The 20,269-nt window shown below is 34.6% G+C and overlaps 1 protein-coding gene across 1 annotated transcript in view; it reads right to left on the minus strand.

Annotated features, from left to right (window-relative positions):
- The window catches only part of CNTN5 (contactin 5), a 1,400,310-nt gene that overhangs the window by 72,429 nt on the left and 1,307,612 nt on the right, over nt 1-20,269 (minus strand). The window contains exons 19-20 of the mRNA XM_027581317.2: nt 16,849-17,007; nt 10,747-10,896 (exon numbers count right to left, since the gene is read on the minus strand). Of these exons, the coding sequence (XP_027437118.1) occupies nt 10,747-10,896; nt 16,849-17,007 (309 nt within the window). The remainder of the gene's footprint in view (nt 1-10,746; nt 10,897-16,848; nt 17,008-20,269) is intronic.

A 20,269-nucleotide genomic window follows, 5' to 3' on the forward strand; every position in this document is an offset into this window, starting at 1 on the left:
AATGTTGTGATCATTAATGCACGGTCAAACAAATATATAAGCAAGTTAATTTGTTGATATGGTGTGACTATGGCTTCTCATAGTGTCATTTGTTTGTAAAAAAAATACAAAGGAACACACACACACTTCATATTCATCTCTGACAACTAACAGTTAAATAATATTATGCATATTATCTAACAGAGCCACCTACTTCATCTATTACATTGGAATCACTAACTTTAGTCCCTAAACTTAGGATTTTGAATCTTCTTCTTTGAGGATAATTTCCCTATGATCATGGATGTTATGGAAAGACTAGGCACTGAAGATTCTTTTCTAATTTATTCAGCTATCAAACATCATCCAAAAAGAGGATGTATGGAACCTTTAACTTAGAGTTGGAGGGTAGGCTGTATGCTCTCTAGGGAATATCTCTTGAAGGTCATTTGAAAGATATGAGTAGAATAAAATACAAGTGACTATTTGAAGTTGATCTTTTCTTCTGAAGCTTTGGTAATACTGTTCCACAGTCCATTAATGCTTTTATTTTTTAGAAAACATTTTTAGATTTTTCAAAATTTTTAATTTTTTTAAGTAAAAAAAAATGAGAAGATGCTAGTAAAAAATTCGGTGAAAATTTCTACTTTGAGGAAACAAGAAAGCAAAGTAACACTTTCTATGATGTGATTTGCTTTCCTGTGGGTAATTTCATCATTGCAGTATACATAAATGACCCAGATTAGAAAATTTATTTTATTATTTGAAAGCAGTCTTTAAAATTTTCCTATTGCTGCTAAATTCTTTTCAAGAGAGGATAGCCCATATCAGTTTAATGTAAAGAATAAGATCCTCTTTTTATCACACTACCTTCAATTTTAATGTACAATAAATGACACAAAATAAGGCATTAACAGTTCACTGTGTTTTAATAGTATATGTCTATAAACATCAACTATCCTTAAATTTAAAAAAGCTCACTAGATATAATAGAAACTACTAATAGAAAACTTAAGGCTTCAAAGCCATAGGAACAACCTCAGTGTCCATCTATGGATGAATGGATAAAGAAAATATAAATGCTAGAATATTATATTTAGCCATAAATGAAGGCATTCTGCTAAGTGAAATAAGCCAGACAGAGAAAGACAAATACTATATGATCTCACTTACATGTGGGGTCTAAAAAAATGGAGCTACTAGAAACAGAATAGACTGATGGTTGCCAGAGGTGGTGGATGGGGGTGGAGGAAATGGGTGAAGGTGGTTAAAAGGTAGAAATTTCCAGTTATAAGATAAATGTGAAGTTCTGGGCATATCGCATATAGTTAACAATACTGTATTATATATTTGAAGGTTGCTGAAAGAATAGATCTTAAAAATTCATATCACAAGGAAAAAATTATAGCTATGTGAAGTGATGGATGTTAAATAAATTTACTGTGGAATCACGTCACAATATATACTTATATCAAATCATTATGTTGTATACCTTAAACTAATATAGTGTTATATGCCAATAATATCTCAATAAAACTGGAAAAGCAAACAAACGAAAAGGAAATATTAAGGCTTTAATAGCTAGGCATCAGGCATTGTGTTTTGTTATCAGGATCACAATGTTTGCATTGGGTACTCCTAATTGGCTTAAATTTCCTAATTGCATGCAGATGATCAGTGGAACCTGTGGAACCTATGCTGAATTCATTTCCTTTTCAAGATATCTCTGCAGTCAATACTTCAGAGTCTACTGATTTTATTTATATCCTTTTATTTATAAAACAACATATTCTTGGTATATAGGGATTTGACAATCCTTCAGAGCCTTTGTGGTATAAAAGTTCTATAATTCTTGTTAGAACCATGAAATTAATATAATCAAACATCTAATAAATGCTTTCATTGTGTTCAGAGAAATACATATTTATTGAAAAAGCAAATATATTTTCAATATAATTAATGAAAATCTGATTTAGAATTAAGCAGCTAGATGCTTTTTTCTTTTGGTTGGCTACTGATAAATGTCATGAGCTCATTAGCTTAGAGAATCAAATTTACATGCATGATTAATGGGTTAAACTCTGATTCTTTTGAGTTTCTTTCTGAGCAATGCTGTTCCATAAATGGATAATGTTATTAACACTTTTCTCACAAGCTGCAAATGCCTTGCTATTTTAGTGCCTTATTTGGCATGTTGAAATGTAGACTATTGTCTCTTTTCACCTTATGCACTGGAAATATTATAAACACTCAGAGTGACCAAACTATAGTACCTTAGTTTAAGCATGCATGACTTTAAGCCTGAATCTCAAAGAACTCTAAGTATAATAGTTTGAACAAAGTCAATCATGCTAATAACATGCTTTAACTTGCATTAAACTAAACAAAAGAAGAGGGGATGAAATTGTTTACCAATCTCTTCTTTTTCCTGAAAAAACTTCTATTGTCTATTACAGTAGATGTTTACACAGCTTATTAAATGATAAAGCTTTCTTAGAGACCTGGGAGAGGCCATGTAATTTAAGAGTTTAATGGTAATCCAGCAACTGGTTTGAAAAGAAAAATGCAAAAGAGTAGGAAGAAGGAAGAGAGGTTGTTTAGACAGGAATGGTGGAAGTCAAGAGGGAAATTAATAAACAAACAAACACATTTTTTCTGACCTGAATTGAAGTATTTGGCAAGCACACAAATATTTCAGTTAACTATCATTTAAGTTCATTTTATAAGATTAGTTAAGCTTAAAGAGTTTCCAAAACAAAAAGTACCAGTGGTGTTTCCTTAAGAGTTCAAATAATGCTTTTACTCCTATCAATAAGATAGATAAGGTGATATGCACAAATTGAAATGTGTTTTTGTGGGAGTGAGAATGGTCTGGGTTTGGATCTCAGTCTTACCATTCTAGCTGGTTGGCTAAAAATATTTCTTAACTTTGTTGTCCTTCAGTTGCCTAACAGAGATAATAGTACCTACTTTTTTTTTTTAAAGATTTTATTTATTTATTTGAGAGAGAGAGAATGAGAGAGAGAGAGAGCACGAGAGGGAAGAGGGTCAGAGGGAGAAGCAGACTCCCTGCTGAGCAGGGAGCCCGATGTGGGACTCGATCTGGGGACTCCGGGACCATGAACTGAGCCGAAGGCAGTCGCTTAACCAACTGAGCCACCCAGGCGCCCTAGTACCTACTTTTTAAGGTTATTTTTCAAAATTATTTATTATAGTGCCTGGAACTATAATTTATAAATATTACCTAATGTTATCATCTACTTAGATTTCAAAAAGAAAACCGGTGAAGACTTCTATGATAAACATTAGGTTTATCTTTTATGATAAACATTAGTAAAAGTCCAGCATTGAGTCTATGCATATGTAATCTTGAAAGAGGTTATCCTCTTTGAAATCTGAATAATATTGTTTTGATAGTACCATGGGAATTATGCTTTCAGTTTTAGCTCAGTTTGTTTCCATTTGGAAATCTAGGCAATATACCATTTTTTATTTACAAAAGAGTTATTTTAGAAAATGTAAGATTTCTCAGGGCGCCTGGGTGGCTCAGTCATTAAGCGTCTGCCTTCAGCTCAGGTCATGATCCCTGGGTCCTGGGATCCAGCCTCACACAGGGCTCCCTGCTAAGTAGGGAGCCTGCTTCTCCCTCTCCCACTCCCCCGTGCTTGTGTTCCCTCTCTCACTGTGTCTCTCTCTGTCAAATAAAATCTTTAAAAAAAAAAAAGAAAATATAAGATTTCTCTGATTTATGAATCTTCTCAAATGGCAACAGTCAAAAGTACAGGAGGTTAATATATGCAATAAATGGTGTTTACCTCAACTCATATTCTCCTAGCTTCATTTATATGGGTCCACAGGAAGTAAGAGCAGAGTATTGGTAAAATAACCTTTGAATAAGATTTATTGATGCATGTGGTCAAAAGAGGAGAAGGAAAAAGCAAGAGGAAGAAGGGAGTAGGGAAGGCAGATAACTTGAAATCATTGTTTCTGGTGGAAGTTTAGAATCCCAGCTTTACCTCTTAACTGGTAACCTTGTGCAAGTTTTTAAAACTTTCTAACTCTGTTTTCTCATTTGTAAAATGAGGATAAACACTTCTTGCTTTAGAGGGTTTATGTGACAATTAAATGACGCAAGTACTTAGCATAGAGCCTGGAACATGGTTCTTGTTTTATCACTGGTTTATGGTATTATGGGGACTAAGAAGATATGAAAAGTCATACTTGAGTGTCTCACATTTACTCCTGGGTTAACAACTTTTCATTGCCCTTTTATCTTTCATGTTCAAGTCTTCTACTGCTATTCCATCCCTTTGCTATTAATCAGAAAAGGATATGCCTAAAAATTAGCCAGACCTCTTTTATAAAGGTTTTTGTTAAAATCGCCGTCTCTGCCTGCAAAGTGCCTCTGAAAATGGAGACCCATTTCTTGAATATATTTTGTAAAAAAGACTTGCCTGGACTGAAGTAGTTTCATGATTTAAAAATACTGTCTGCTTAGTTTAATAGTATTTTCTTTTAGATATTCTTAATTATTTCAGTTGGGTGCTTAATTTTTTAATATAATATTTTCTTGGAAACATATACTGGAAAGACCTTTAAAAATCCTATAGCTTTCTGTCTTTTCTCTGCACACACCAGTGCCTGACAACAGTGGGTTTTCTAATTGTCCCCTATAAATAATTCTGCCTAAGTCCCATTTGGTCTGGCCTTCAAAGTCCCATTAAATGCTGTTTACAAGGCCAAAATACATAACCCCAGAGAAAACTAATTCAACCCCATCTTATATTATAATAGTATTTTATTGTGTTTTTTCCATAATTTTTGAACTCAATGAAATTTCCTAAGTAATTATCATGGATAAGAACTGTGAAGATACAAATAAGAACAAAGCAAGATCCTTTCAGAAGTAGGGAGATAATGTACAGTGAAAGAAACTGTAATAGAAAATTAAATGAGACTTCTCAACTTGAGATAAGTCAGATGTAACCTCAATTGCTAATGTGAGGTTGGCTAGACAAAACCACAGAATTGCTAAAAATCAGAGAAACCAAATTTTATGATCCTTTTCCATTACCCACCTCTAGCTTGTATATGTAGGATTTTAGCACAAGGAAGGCTTTGGAAGAAGGTTGTCAACTTAGTAGATAAATGCACTATGGCATCTCCTTCCACCCTTAGCTGTCGAAAGAAGAGAAATGAGTGTGTCATTTCCCTCTCAAGCTAAGTGAGAAGAGGAGGAAAACACTGCTGCAGAAAGTACAGATGCTTATGTCTTACACCCTGGCTGAATGCTGTTGAGCTTTAGAATGTTGTAATATGACCCAGTCCCATGCTATACTACCAGAGCTGAGACCAAAATAGCTTTGAGAACACAGAATTTGGCAGGTCAGGAATGTGATTACTATGCATCAAGTGGACACTAGGGAAGCTAAGTTTAAATAGGCTTGTTGGGATCACATCCAATTAAGCTGCCTGCTAGAGGATAAGATAGTCTCCAAAGAACCCAATGTATCCTGTAAGAGAAAGAAGCAGCATATGGACAAATACTGTCACATATTGCACTCAACACCCATGCGAGTATTACAAATTGTACCACTTAAGCAGTTTTCTTCTTCTTATCTGGCCTGGGAAGTGCCTGACACAGCAGCTGGAAGGTGAGGGAAGAAGTGAAAAGAAGAAAGAAAAGACAAATCACAGCTCTTGGGTCAGGCCTTTGGATAGAGGAAGAGAAAGCGTGGAACTGGATGTGAGATTAAAGTTCTTATTTAAATTAAAATGGAAGTTTTTAATACTTGAAAATGAGACTGCCCTAATACCTAAAAGTGCCTTGGATATATATCGTTGGGGCTGAAGTCAGAGATCAGATGAAGCGTAATGGAGAACAATGATGGGAGAAGAATAAAACTATTCTGTTTAAATTCTATGGAGTTCAGTCTGTATAGTAAACCAATTACATAACTATGATAGTGCAGAAAGTGCTAAGGCTAAGAAAGATATTTATCTGATTGTCTACTTGATATTCCTATTTATCTGGTCAAGCATTAATCTATTAAACATAGAAAAAATATTTTGCCTTGTGTGGCCTGAAATATGTGTGTGTCATTTTCCATTTCAGAGTCAAAAAAGAATGGCAGGTCAGAATACAATGTGTTAAGCAACTGGAAAGCTATATGAATGTGGAACATATTTTTTAAGCAAGTTCTTTCATTTGACACTTATTTTTTTCGGCTCCTTTTGTTTTGTCTATCCTATAAGCAAAGAAAATGACCACATGTTGGGACAATATCACAATCCACTTACAGACTGATACCTGGCTAGATAACAAATACAGCATGGTAAAGCTAAACAGAGATGGAGACAGAAATTTAGAGGAGAGGCATGCTCTGTACTGTGCACCACATTCTGAAAGGCTTTCTTGACTCCCAAGCCATCAGGTGGGCTGAGTGCCCAGACTTGCTGGTATACAGTCTGAGCAGAGACTTCTCAATAGGAGGGCATCTTGTAGGAGCCTGATGCAAGCCAAGAGACTGGGTGACTCTTACTATATCAACAAAAAGATGTTTAACCTGAAAATATTTCCGCAATATGAAAAAAGTGACATGCATGATTATTATTGTTTAAATTTTCATTGAACAAAAAAATAACTCAATTTCATGATGATAATGATGATGATGATGACAAATGGCTAATAGTAAGCATTCAAGATGTGCCAGGCACTATGCTAAGCTGTTAGCGTGCATTATCTTACTTAATAAAATGAGCCAATGGAGTAGGTTGTGATTCTGTTTCCATTTTATAGGTGAGAAAATTGAGCCTTGAACAAGGTATATATCTTACCTATGTTCACTGCTAGTAAACAGCAGAGAACATTAATCCAGATCTGCCTAACTCCAAAACTCAAATTCCTAATTACAGCTAGAAGATAGAACCTTCTTTTCTCTTTTTCTTTCACTCTCAATCTATTTCATCATAATTTGAAATAAAGAACTGCAAATATTGAGATTTATAACAAAAACTTTGATAATAATAGACATTTTATATTACAGAGAAGACCAAACCTTTTTAGATAATAGGTTACATCATTTAACTCTATCTTGTCTCCTTTTCATTTATCTTTCAACAGTTAGATTATAAATACATAACTTGTAGGGTGTCTGGGTGGCTTAGTCCATTAAGCATCTGACTCTTGATTTTGGCTTAGGTCATGATCTCAGGGTTGTGAGATTGAGTTCCCTGTCAGGCTCCACACTCTCTGTGGAGTCTGCTTGAGATTCTCTCTCTCTCTCTCTCTCTCCCTCTGCCCTTCACCCTGCTCATGCACGCGCATGCTTTCTCTCTCTCAAATAAATAAATAAAATCTTTAAAAAAATAAATACATAACTTATGGAATATTAAAGTTCAATTAAATGGGAGAATTACTGTTGTATTCATTTTTACACATTTTTCCATTTTTATTATAGTATGTATTTCAATTTCATTTCCTAAGATGTGATTTTTTTTTCTCTTGAGTGTTCTCTTTTTAAATGATGGAGAAAGCATTTCCATTACCTAACCCAAAATCATATACTGGTTTGATGATAGTAACACATTTCCAAAATTAAACACAGGGTTCTATCTATCTATCTCTCTATCTATGTATCTATCTATATCTATCAATCATTTATCTATCCATCTATATCATTTAACTAAAACTTGTAAGAAAATTGTACTATAAATAAATAAATACAAATTTACATCAAAGTAAAAAACATATATGTATATTATTTTGATATTCTAATAATAAGAAATCAGACTGAACCAATTTATCTTATACTTATTGGCTGCTAGGGGTATTCTGATGGCTGCAAAATTCAAAACATACCCTTGAGTAAAATTCAAAATATACCCGAGGGGAAATTGCAAATAAAAATGAACTTTTTTTGGTGTGTGGGAAAGAAATAATTCCAAAGTAAAAATGCTTTACTAAACCTGCCTTTGGATTTAGAATATTCTAGTAAATAGGGGAATCTTAAAGGAACATAAAACTTTCAACTCAGTATCTTTTTTTTAAAGATTTTATTTATTTATTTGACAGAGAGAGACACAGTGAGAGAGGGAACACAAGCAGGGGGAGTGGGAGAGGGAGAAGCAGACTCCCTGCTGAGCAGGGAACCCGATGCGGGGCTCGATCTTAGGACCCTGTGTGATTATGACCTGAGCCGAAGGCAGACGCTTAACAACTGAGTCACCCAGGTGCCCCATCAACTCAATATCTGAATGTGACATCTTTTCTCTTACAAGTAGCTCTGTTGATTTTCAGAGATTACTTGGTCCATTAGAACTGCATCATCTATTAAATACAGGACATGTACTTAAAAGATGAAGAATGTGTCACTTGAGAGCACATCTCAGGATATTTGTGTCCCTTTTAATCTGTGCTGCCTGATAAAACAGGCACAAAACTCAACCCTTGGTTCAGCACCATTAGTAGCTTTAGCCCTTTGTGGTACCAAAGTACAAGAAGCATAAAGTAAGCAGTAAAAGCCTTCCTCAACTTTCAATTTTTCATGCTATTTCTTTTCTCTTCCATGAGATTTTAATGGACTAAAGTATGCCATGTGTATAGAACTCATGATAAAATAAAGAGGCAGGAACTATATGATCGAGGTAGCTGCTGGAAGAGATGAGGGACAAGTCTTTCAGAATGTATCATCTGAATGCAATTTAGCATGAAAAGTAGAAGTGTTTTTGCTATAATCTTTTTTAATAGTGCAAAGAGATTTGTACTATACAAAGTCTAAAAGGATTATTCATCCTAAATGGATTATTTATTTTCAAAATGAATATTTATAGAGAGCCTCTGAATTAGACAGTAATCTTTGCCTTTGTTTAAACACAATTAACAATATGCAAAATAAGGCATTTCTTTTTAGAAAATGTGTGAGCATAAGTACTAATATTGGCAGTCATTTCAATATCTGCATAGTAAGTACATAAAATGAGGAATGACTAACCTGTTATACTCTTAATTAGTGAACACCTGTACACAATGAAAGCATGGTTGATTTATGAATGTATGAAAATCTAACCAGGCAATTAATGTTCAATTTAAAATTCATACTATTGAAAAGTAGCAGAAAGAACAACTTGTACTAAGCAAATCACAAAAGCAGAAAAGTTAGATTTCTGTGAATGAATCTTTTCCAACATATTTAGGCTATTTTATCTTTTATTTTCCTGGTTGCTTAATTTTTATATAGAAATAATTTGAATATTTTTTTATAGTTATTCCCACTTAGTACAATAAATTAACCATTTGGTCTTTTTTTTTCTCTCTCTCTTTTTCTTTTAAAGGATCAGACCTAGTGTGTTTTAGAGAAAGAATCAACTCTTTTTGTAGTTTATTTTAATTATTATAAGCTTTGTTCAATTTGTAAGAAATCACAAATCACATTTTTTGGCCCAATTCTATAACTATAATACAAAATGGACAGTTAATTCTTAGTCTTCTATGTATATGTATCTCTCACCTAGGTACTGGTGTGGGTAGGAAGGAAAAAAGAAATATTCCCTTTTAATCTTTCAACAAAAACATATGTAGTACCAGTGCCAGACACTGTTTTAGGTGCTGAACACTAAAAAATTAGACATATATCCTCATTCTCAGTGCACTTATATTCTAATGATTACTGAGATTCATATGTTATCGAGTGTAAAAATATTAAAATTTGTTTTTTCCCTCCCTGTATCTGCAATCTACCCCCTTTTCTCTGTTTTCATCAACATTATTGACATTTGTGTTTGCCTAAGCTAATGCCCTATTGCACACTATTTAATATACAATTTATACAATTTTATAAGGACATAAGAGATAAATCTCAATAAAACTTTGTTCAAAGTAGTCAAACATTTAACTAAAATTTTTTCTTTAATTTTCTTTCTCCAGATGCTGGGCAAGATATTATTTTTTTAAAGATTTTATTTATTTATTTGACAGAGAGAGACAGCGAGAGAGGGAACACAAGCAGCGGGGAGCTGGAGAGGGAGAAGCAGGCTCCCTGGTGAGCATAAAACCTGATGTGGGGCTCCATCCCAGGACGCTGGGATCATGACCTGAGCTGAAGGCAGAAACTTAATGACTGAGCCACCCAGGTGTCCCTGGGCAAGATATTTTAAAATTTGTTTTTAAATAAAGCTGTTAATTCCCTTATGTGACTATTAGAAACATTTTAGAGATACTTCATTCCAAAAAGCCAGAAGGATGCTGTATTTTCCGTCAGGAAGCAGATGGATGTTTATTGTATACATAGATGTCAAGCAGTAGGCAAGTTAAGATGATGTTTGCCTTTGCAGAGTATAATTTATGCCAGGTCGGATAGTGAAGGGCAACATAAAGGGTTCTAAGGAAGTTCACTGCAATTACAGCTAATTGTTATCACTGGAGAAAAAGAGGGTGGTCCTATCTATTCTGAATTTTATGGAATTGCTATATTGAATGAGTATATAATTAGAAAAAAAAAACTAACTGCTTCAATTTCATGGTAACTTGAAAATGAGTACTAAGGTTGGGAGGAAATTGAAGCATCTAGATGCATTAGTGGAAATAAGGAGAAAAAGATCTGAAAACAAAATGAAAGAATTATTTTAAAGGAAATAATTTTATGATGTCTAGGTAAATGAATCAGCAAAAATTATACTAAATAAAGCAAACAACCATGGTTAATTCAACTTGCTTTCAAAGTGATTATAGGCATGCCAAATTGAATTCTGACTCTCCAAAATTCTTACCTGCTTCATTTGTGCGGATCATTCGAGATGGGGTGCTTGGATCTCCAGTCCCAATTGGATTGGTGGCCACCACTCTAAATTCATATTCCACCCAAGGGTTAAGGTCCACTGCCATAGCTGACTCCATGTCCCCTGTTATGATTTCTGGGACTATGGTGAGGAAAGAGATTTCATGGCATTAAGAGGACTTGGAAATAGTTACAAAAGGCAATCAAGGATATCACAGGTACTAACAGAATGAGCAGGTTGATGCATAATTCCTTATTACAATACACATGGTCATGGTGTCACCTCTGGTCTCATTAGTAAAATGAAAATCAATCTTCAGGAGTAAGCACTTGCACATGTCAAAGGTTGTTGTAGTTAGAATTCTTTCCTCTCATCTTTAAACATAAATTGCTATAACATAACTTGCCATTATGTACACTAAAAATCATTTTGTCAACCCCTCAGCCTCAAACAAGAGGGCAACTAAATGCCATAATTTAAGCAAATAGTTCTTAAATTTCTAGGGAAATTTCTTGAGCAGTTTGCCTCTTGCAGTTCCGGCAAACATGCTTGGCCACTTGGCAGTTCAAAGCAGCAAATTAAGAATACTCCTCTTTAATTTAAAAACTCCAGTTTGTGGGATCTAAGCAGAAGCTCTGCACTCTTCTTGGAGTGACTTTTGTACACTATTTTGATTTTACTAAGGCATAAAATTGTCAATACAATTATCACAGAGTAAAATACTTTTTATATAGTATACATGCTCTAATCGGGACTGATTTTCTTTTTCACTCATCTCTGCTGTCTAGGAAATATTTCTGGAAAAACATTTTTTACAGGGGTGACAATAGGGAAAAGGGAGAACCTTTTTTATGATGTGCAAAGATCCTCTGGATTTATGTCAATCCTGGATTTTTGTTTAAGCATGGTAGAGTGGGGAGGCTTTTGATTTGATGACTTTGTGCAGTTTTACTATGACAAGATAGAATTAAATGCATTTGGATTTTACATGAAAATCTTTTTTGAAATGTGTCAAGAGAATGTTACCAAATAATCAGCTCCATGAAAGGTAAATGATCACAGCATAGGCAGTGTGGGCTGCCTGACAAATCTCATAGCACCAAAAAGCTGACTTTTTTTTTTTTTTTTTTTTTTTTAAGCAGTGAAATGAAGACCTGGAGAAAAGTCTGTCTTTTCTTGCTGCACTGGCAACTGAGCAGTCTCCTTGGAGTCTAAGAGATAGGGGAGAAAAGGCCACTACCCAGTCCATAGCTTGGTTAAATGCTGAGTTGTGCCTGCCATACATAAAGGGAGGAAGAAGTGTTCCCCAGACACAGCACTCTCTAGCCCTTAACGTTCACTGTGTCATCAATACTTGTTTTGGTCCACTAAAGACATACCTCGCTGTTTAATTTACATCTGTCAGTCACCTCAATCAACTCCAGACATCTAGGTCATCCCTCATCCCTTTTATTCCAATCCCCATAGAATTCTGTACATTTCCTTTTCTGCCCTAATTCCCATCCTTCCCTGCTCTGTGAAATCTTTTACTGTGACCTCTGGAATTCATAATCCATTATTAACAAAATCCCCTGTATACTATTTTCCTTCCTGAACATTCTTCCAACATTTACTTTAATAGAAACCTGAATCCCCTATGAGGAAACTTCATGCCTCTTAAGGGGTGGCTCTCTTAAGATATTATAGAGAAGGGTAACCAGTCCATCTGGGTTGTATATACCCCCGCCCATGCCTCTAATGTATTTTTTCCATTAGCATATAAGCATGCAGGTATTTTCCCTCCCAAAGAAAACAAAACAAAACAAAACAAAACTCTAAAAATTTCCTCTCCTTCTGGCCTTCATCCAGTTTCTATATAAAATTTTTCGAGTGTTGTTTGTGCTATTATTTGCTGTCTTTACTTATTTTCCTTCCATTTTCTCTTGAACTCACTCCAAAGATAAAGGTGGGAAGAAGAGAGTTCACCTTTTAGGCTCTTACCTCCAGCATTCTACCATAACTGCTCCTGTCAAGATTACCAATGTTCTTTAATTAATAAAACCCTATGCTTAAGTCTCTGTTCCTCATCTTTCTTGACCTAACATAATTCTTTGACATAGTCATTTTCTCTTCTTTGAAGTAATTTTTAAAACTTCTGTTTTCTCTGACCTCACTATGCCTTATCAGTATCCATTGCTGGTTTCTTTTCATCTTCCAGATGCACCCAGTTCTACTAACTCTTTGGTGATCTTATCTAGTCTCATGGCTTTAAAGACCCTCTCTATGTCATGACGCCAATATTTTCAGCCATGAACCACCTCCCTAGACTCCAAACTCATTTGTCCAATGGCTATTAGACATTTCTATTTGGATAGGGTTCTCAACCTTAAATTCCACCCCCTATTTCTGAACTATTCCTTATTGGGTGAATGATAATTGGTGTTGTAGCCAAGATCTTGGGGTCATCATGGATTCCTTTCTTTTCTCCCTGTCTCACTTCAACCCATAAGCAAATTATAACATTGCTGACATCAAAATATGATTTCTTCACTTCATTTTGCAAAAAAACTTCCTAAAAGAGTTGTCTATATTTTCTTTCATTCTCTCCTTTTTTCTTTCTTTTTTTAAATTGAATTAATATACAGTGATGTATTAGTTTCAGGTATACAATATAATGATTCAAAATTTTATGCATTACTTAGTGCTCATCAAGATACGTGTACTCTTGATTTCCTTTATCTTTTTACCCTTCCTCCCACCTACTTCTCCTCTGGCAACCACCAGTTTGTTCATAGTATTTAAGAGTCTGTTTTTTTGTTTGTTTGTCTCCTTTTTTTGTGTTTGTTTTGTTTCTTAAATTCCACATATAAGTGAAATCATATGGTGTTTGTCTTTCTCTGACTAACTTACTTCACTTAGCATTACCCTCTAAGTCCATCCATATTGTCGCAAATAGCAAGATCTCATTCTTTCTTAGGGCCTTTTTATCCCATTGTGTATATGTAGCGTACCTTCTTTATCTTCTCATTTTTAATGGACACTTCGGTTGCTTCCCTATCTTGACTGTTATAAATAATGCTGCAATAACAACAGGGGTACATATATGTTTTCAAATTAGTGTTCTCCTTTGGGTAGATACCTAGTAGTGGAATTACTCATTAATATGGGAATTCTTTTTTTTTTTAAGATTTTATTTACTTGTTTGACAGAGAGAGACACAGAGAGAGAGAGAACACAAACAGCGGGAGTAGGAGAGGGAGAAGCAGGCTCCCCGCCGAGCAGGGAGTCTGATGCAGGGCTTGATCCCAGGACCCTGAGATCAGGACCTGAGCTGAAGGCAGATGCTTAACAACTGAGCCACCCAGGTGCCTCTTGTATGGTAATTCTATTTTAATCTTTTTAGGAAACTCCATACTGTTTTCCACAGTGGCTGCACCAATTTGCATTCCTAGTGACAGTGCACAAAACTTCTTTTTTCGGTTGCCTGGGTGGCTCAGTTGTTAAGGGACTGCCTTCGGCTCAGGTCATGATCCTGGAGTCCCGGGATCGAGTCCCACATCGGGCTCCCTGCTCGGCAGGCAGTCTGCTTCTCCCTCTGACCCTCTTCCTCTCATGCTCTCTATCTCTCATTCTCTCTCTCTCAAATAAATAAATAAAATCTTTAAAAAAAACTTCATTTTTCTCTACATCATTGCCAACACTTGTTATTTCTTGTCTTCTTGATACTAGCCATTTGACAAGTGTGTATCTCATTGTGGTTTTGATTTGTATTTCCCCAATAATTAGTGATATTGAGTATCTTTTCGTGTGTCTGTTGGTCACCTGTGTGTCTTCTTTGGAAAACTGTCTATTCAAGTCCTTTGTCCATTTTAAAATCAGATTATTTGGGGTTTTTTTTGTGTGTGTGTTGAGTTGTTCTTTATATATTTTGGATATTGACTCCTTCCCAGATATATCATTTATAAATATCTTCTCCCATTTAGTAGATTGTATTTTGTTTCATTAATGTTTCCTTCACTGTGCAAAAGTTTTTTTATTTTGCTGCAATCCCAATAGTCTTATTTTGCTATTGTTTCCCTTGCCTTCAAAGACATACCTAGAAAAATTTCAAAGAAATGACCTTTATGTTTTCCTTTAGGAATTTTATGGTTTCAGGTCTCACATGTAGGTCTTTAATCTATTTTGAGTTTATTTTTGTGTATGGTGTAAGAAAGTAGTCCAATGTGTATGGTGTAAGAAAGTAGTCCAGTTTTATTCTTTTGTATATAGCTGCCCAGTTTTCCCAGCACCACTTATTGAAGAGACTGTCTTTTCCCTATTGTATATTCTTGCCTCCTTTGATGTAGATTAATTGACTATATATGTGCGGGCTCTGTATTCTGTTTGATTGATCTATGTCTATTTATGTCAGTACCATACTGTTTTGATTACTATAACTTTGTAGTATATCTTAAAATCTGGGAATGTGATACCTCCAGTTTTGTTCTTTTTTCTCAAGATTGCTTTGGCTATTCAGGGTCTTTTCTTGTTCCATACAAATTTAGTATTATTTGTCCTTTTTCTGTGAAACATGCTATTGGTATTCTGATAGGGATTACCTGAAGTCTATAGATTGCTTTGGATACTACGGACATTTTAACAATATCTGTTCTTCCAATCCATGAGCACAGAATATCTTTTTATTTATTTATGTCATCTTTAATTTCTTTCAACAATGTTTTATATTTGCAAAGTATAGGTCTTTCACTTCCTTGGATAACTTTATTCTTAGGTATTTTATTATTTTTGGTGCAACCATAAATGGAATTGTTTTCTTAATTTCTCTTTCTGTTACTTCATTACTATAATACAGAAAATGCAACAGATTTCTTTATATTAATTTTGTGTCCTGTGACCTTACTGAATTAATTTATGGTTCTAGTGTTTTTTTTTTTTTTTGTGGAGTCTTTAAGGTTTTCTCTATATAGTATCATGTTGTCTGCAAATAGTGAGTTTTATTTCTTTCTTACCTATTTGGTTGGATTTTACTGATTTTATATTTCCCTTCTAAACAAATCCATTTTATATTTAGATAGAAAGTAAAACAAAATCACAAATCCTTACTCAGGATGGACAACTGCTTCTGAAGATTATATTTTATAGATAATTACATACTTTTAAATACCAACATGTTAAATAAGTATCTAATTGCTATCAAGTGATTGTAACTTCACATTTCCCTGTAGACAGCTACATTTGGAGAGATAGGAGTTTGGTTACGACATGGAAAGCAAACTATCAGGCAAGAAAATGATTTTAAGAATAGTGCAACTATTACACAAACATCTTAGAAGTGGACATAATATAACTTATGTTAGATCTTCTTTTTATAAATAAAACAGATGTGTGACTATAAATAGGTAGCACAAGGAACTGGAGTAATGGAAAAATCCTGTACCTGATTGTCTTGGTGGTTACTTGAGTCTATGCAATAAAATTTCATAAAATGTTATGGAACTACATACTAAAAACTCCATATAAAAACTGGTGAAATCTGAATATAGTCTATAGATCAGTTAATAGCATTGTATCAATGTCAATTTTCTGATTTAATACTTGTACCATTGTTATGTAAAATTTTATAATTGGGGAGAGCTGAGGAATGAATGCACAGGAAATCTTTGTACTATTTTTGCAACTTCCCATTGAGCTTAAAGTTATTTCAATAAACAAACAAATATAAATGATGTGATCCCTTCTTGGGAATTGAGAGAAGAAAGCAAGATAGTTTTTTTTTTTTTTTGAGACAGAGTGTGAACACATGGAGGGGGTGGAGTAAGGAGAGAGAATCTTAAGCAGGATCCACACCCACGCAGAGCTGCCTAGGGCTCTATTTCATGACCCTGAGATCATGACCTGAGCCTGAAATCAAGAGTGGGATGCTTAACCAACTGAGCCACCCAGGCACCCAGAAACCAAGATAGCTTTATAAAAAGAGGCAAACAATGGTTAATATTGTAATAAATAACAAAGTTTCCAGAATCCAAAATGATCCTACTAAGATTGCTAGCAAATACAGCTCATGACATAGGAAGCTGTTCTGGTTGCTTCTAATGTTGCCTTAGAGCCTCTTACTTGTTTTTACTGTTTGCCAGCCCAGGGAGAATGGGCTTCGAGCCTGCAGGTTGTAGGAGGAGATTGGGCTGTGGTTGTCAGCTGCAGGACTCCAGGAGAGTGTAGCTGTGCTTTCGGTGATTTCCTCAACAATTACTACCCCTGGTGGGCCTGGGGGACCTATAGGCAAAAGGGAATGGATAAAGTTAAGTGCAAGCCACGATGAGGAGCCATGAGAAATTGTATTTCCAATAAAGATACAATCGAACTGTCTAACCGTCTTAATGAAATATATATTTACCAGTGGAAATTGACAGTAGAAAGAGATGGGATGCAAGGCAGTTTCCATGATTTCTGCTGGTAACTTAATTATAGATTTGATTTTTTTCCTAACATTTTGTGCTTGGAGGCAATTACCAATTAGCATTATATTTTATAGGAAAAGAGAAATATAATTAGAAACATACACAAGAATATGAATTAAATATCAACTATGACTGTTCACATCAACCACAGTTTACAGAGACAACAACAGAGAGTGATAGGCAATGGTATCAGTAACAAAAAAAGATCCCATCATTACTAAAAAGGTATAGGTTTATGGGCCTAATTTTCATGTTCAGGAAACCTGCAGTGTGCAAATACTGTGATGTGACTGTCAAGTAGCTTAAACTTTAACAGGGGAAATGTGAAGAGCTCTGGAATAATGATAGTTCAGGCCAAGGAAGGGTATATTCTAGAAGGGAGGCATGGAAAAATTTTGTGGGGCATTAAAAGAAGGTGTGATTTTGATGATGATGATGATAATGGTGATGATTTTTGGTGGGAGTGGGAGAGTGCTGAATAGAGATTATTTTCCTTATGCTCATGAAAAATTGGTATAGAATAGAGATAATCAATCCATGAGCATATAGACTCTAGCTTCAAGAAACAACTGTGATCTGATGGAGAAATATACCTTTGTATTATCACTCCTAAAATAGTGATATCTAATAGCATTTAAAGATATGTAGAGTTTTTACATTTTAGAGGCTGGAAAGCATGGCAATTTTCTTATTAACATTCTTCTATTCTCTAGTATAGACAATTCAGGCTGCAAGGATGCTTTTATTTTCAATGAAAACAAACAAACACAAAACGCTCTTAAGTATTTTAAGTTATTTTCTGAAATAGTCCTACCAGCACCATTCTGGCATCACCTGACTCCCTAAACCACCTTGATTGTCATTCATACCATTTGCATCTTTGGTGACAAACCAAACCAATCTATAAATTCTTAAATCTGAATGGACTGAGTTAACTACTTTCTCTGGCTCTGTTCCTGGCTTTCTAGTCTAACTTTGCTGAGTCAGATTTGGTGATTACAAAGTCTGATCAGGAGGGGCTGAGCTAGACTAGACTATAAGGAGCTAAGAAATGGTGGAGTACTGGAGAAATGGAGGCAATTAGTAAAGACCTGTGGGTAGAGAATTTCGACAGGGAAGGAATAAGGAGATGGAAAAATAATTTTAAAAGGCTCATGAAGCAAATGACATTTTTAGGAAAGGAGAAGTGAACACTTTTTTCAATTGAGTCCATTCAGGTTTAGGAATTTTTAAATTTGGTTTGGCTTATCATCAAAGATGCCAATGGTGTGGATGGCCACGGTGTCAGGGTTGACCAGGGAGTCAAGCAAAACCAGAAAGTTGCTGATAAGCTAGAATAAAATAAAGGAATCAAGGAAAGCATGATGAGAAGATATAAGAATTTGAACTTGTGAAGAGAAAATTCCAGAGTTTGTGATTTAAATGTAGGGTACTTTTGGGTGAGAATTTGTGTTTATTTGGAGTGAAGTGGGGAATATGATTAAGGTTGACAAGGTCAAGGACTTATGGAAGAATATGTTTGATTTGTCATCAATATGAATGTTTAAAGCATTAAAACAGTAGCTAAGGATGAGGCGAGGTGAATAAATGAGATCGAGGGGATGAAGAAGATGTCTAACAAGTTGTTAGACTGTGGTGACACAAATATAAAGAGCAACTATAATGCTGATAACATAAATAATGATGAGAATATTAACTGTAATAATATTACTAATAGTTACCAAATCCTCACTTTACTGTGTTAAGGCCCTGTATTAAGTATTTTGCAAACAATAACTTGTTCGTTTATTTCTATATCACTGTGAGGTTGACATTATTCTCCTTATTTCATAGAGGACATAATGGAATCTCAGAGATTGGTTAGTCAATAAATAATAAATAAGTCAATAACCTTATTATATGTTAGGTGTTATAGTAGGCAGTGGGTATCAGAGAATCCATTCTTCTGAGAAGACTTTTTTTGCCCAAGTCATTCTACTGGTGAATGGTACAGCTAAGATTTGAATTTGAATCTGTTTGTAAAGCCTGATTTGTCCAAAGAAGCAAGGAGTACACAGGTCTTTCCTCCTTTCATTGTTAATCTAGAAAGTAGTTTTAATTGAAGGAATGAAAGAAAGAAAAAGTGTGGGTTAAGGAAAGGCACATTTAAATTATATGGTAAAGATAAAGATGGCATTTGAAGAAAGCATTCAGGACTTTGTGTCAGTCTGTATATAAGATGGACACCATCACTCCTTCCTCCCTGTACATGCAGGCCCTTCCCTCATTGAAAGGTAGAGCCTTTTCTTTCATCTTCTTGAGTCTAGGCTCGCCTGTCACTAACTGACCCAAAAGACAATGGTAGAAGTGACACTGCATGACTTTTGAGGATCATTAAAATGCTATGAAAAAAGACTTAAAATTTTGCTAATGCAATCCAATAGGAATAGTTACTAACATAACTCATTTATTAAGCTCTTCTATATTGTTCCCTTTATTCTGGTCCATTCCATCTCTTCTATTTATTTACCTCTTCAAAAAGCATTAACAACAACTTATTTGTGAGACATGATAGGAAATGTAGTGGAAAATAACTATTTGTTAAAATAATTTGCCTTTCTGAGTATTAATGGTCTAAAAAATATTAAAATTAGTTTTCTTAAAGAAAGGTGTATTTCTTTTAACAATGAGTAATAATGACTGAATCTTTTAAAAAATTTCAGCCTAGAACAAAAAGGAATTTACAACATAATTAATAAATAGCCAAGTATTTTTTTCTATTATGTGGCTATTTTCTCAAGTATAGTCCTTAGGAAAATAATCAGTGAGAGTGAACAAGATTTATGTATCCAGGACACTGACTGTGGCCATGCAATTATTCATAATTACAAACTGCTGTAAATAAGTAATTGTCCAATAATCATGTAATGTTTAAATCATAAAAATTTATGATAAAATATTAGGCAGCCATTAAACTGACTAATATTTAGGGTTATCTACTATGTGGGAAGTGTTCACAATACAAAAAGTGAAAAAAGTAGAATTCAAAATTATATGTAAATATATAGGTACAGTTACTTCCCAAATACACAAAGGAA

This window comes from Zalophus californianus, chromosome 11 (genome assembly GCF_009762305.2).
Source record: "Zalophus californianus isolate mZalCal1 chromosome 11, mZalCal1.pri.v2, whole genome shotgun sequence".
NCBI classification, from domain to species: domain Eukaryota; kingdom Metazoa; phylum Chordata; class Mammalia; order Carnivora; family Otariidae; genus Zalophus; species Zalophus californianus.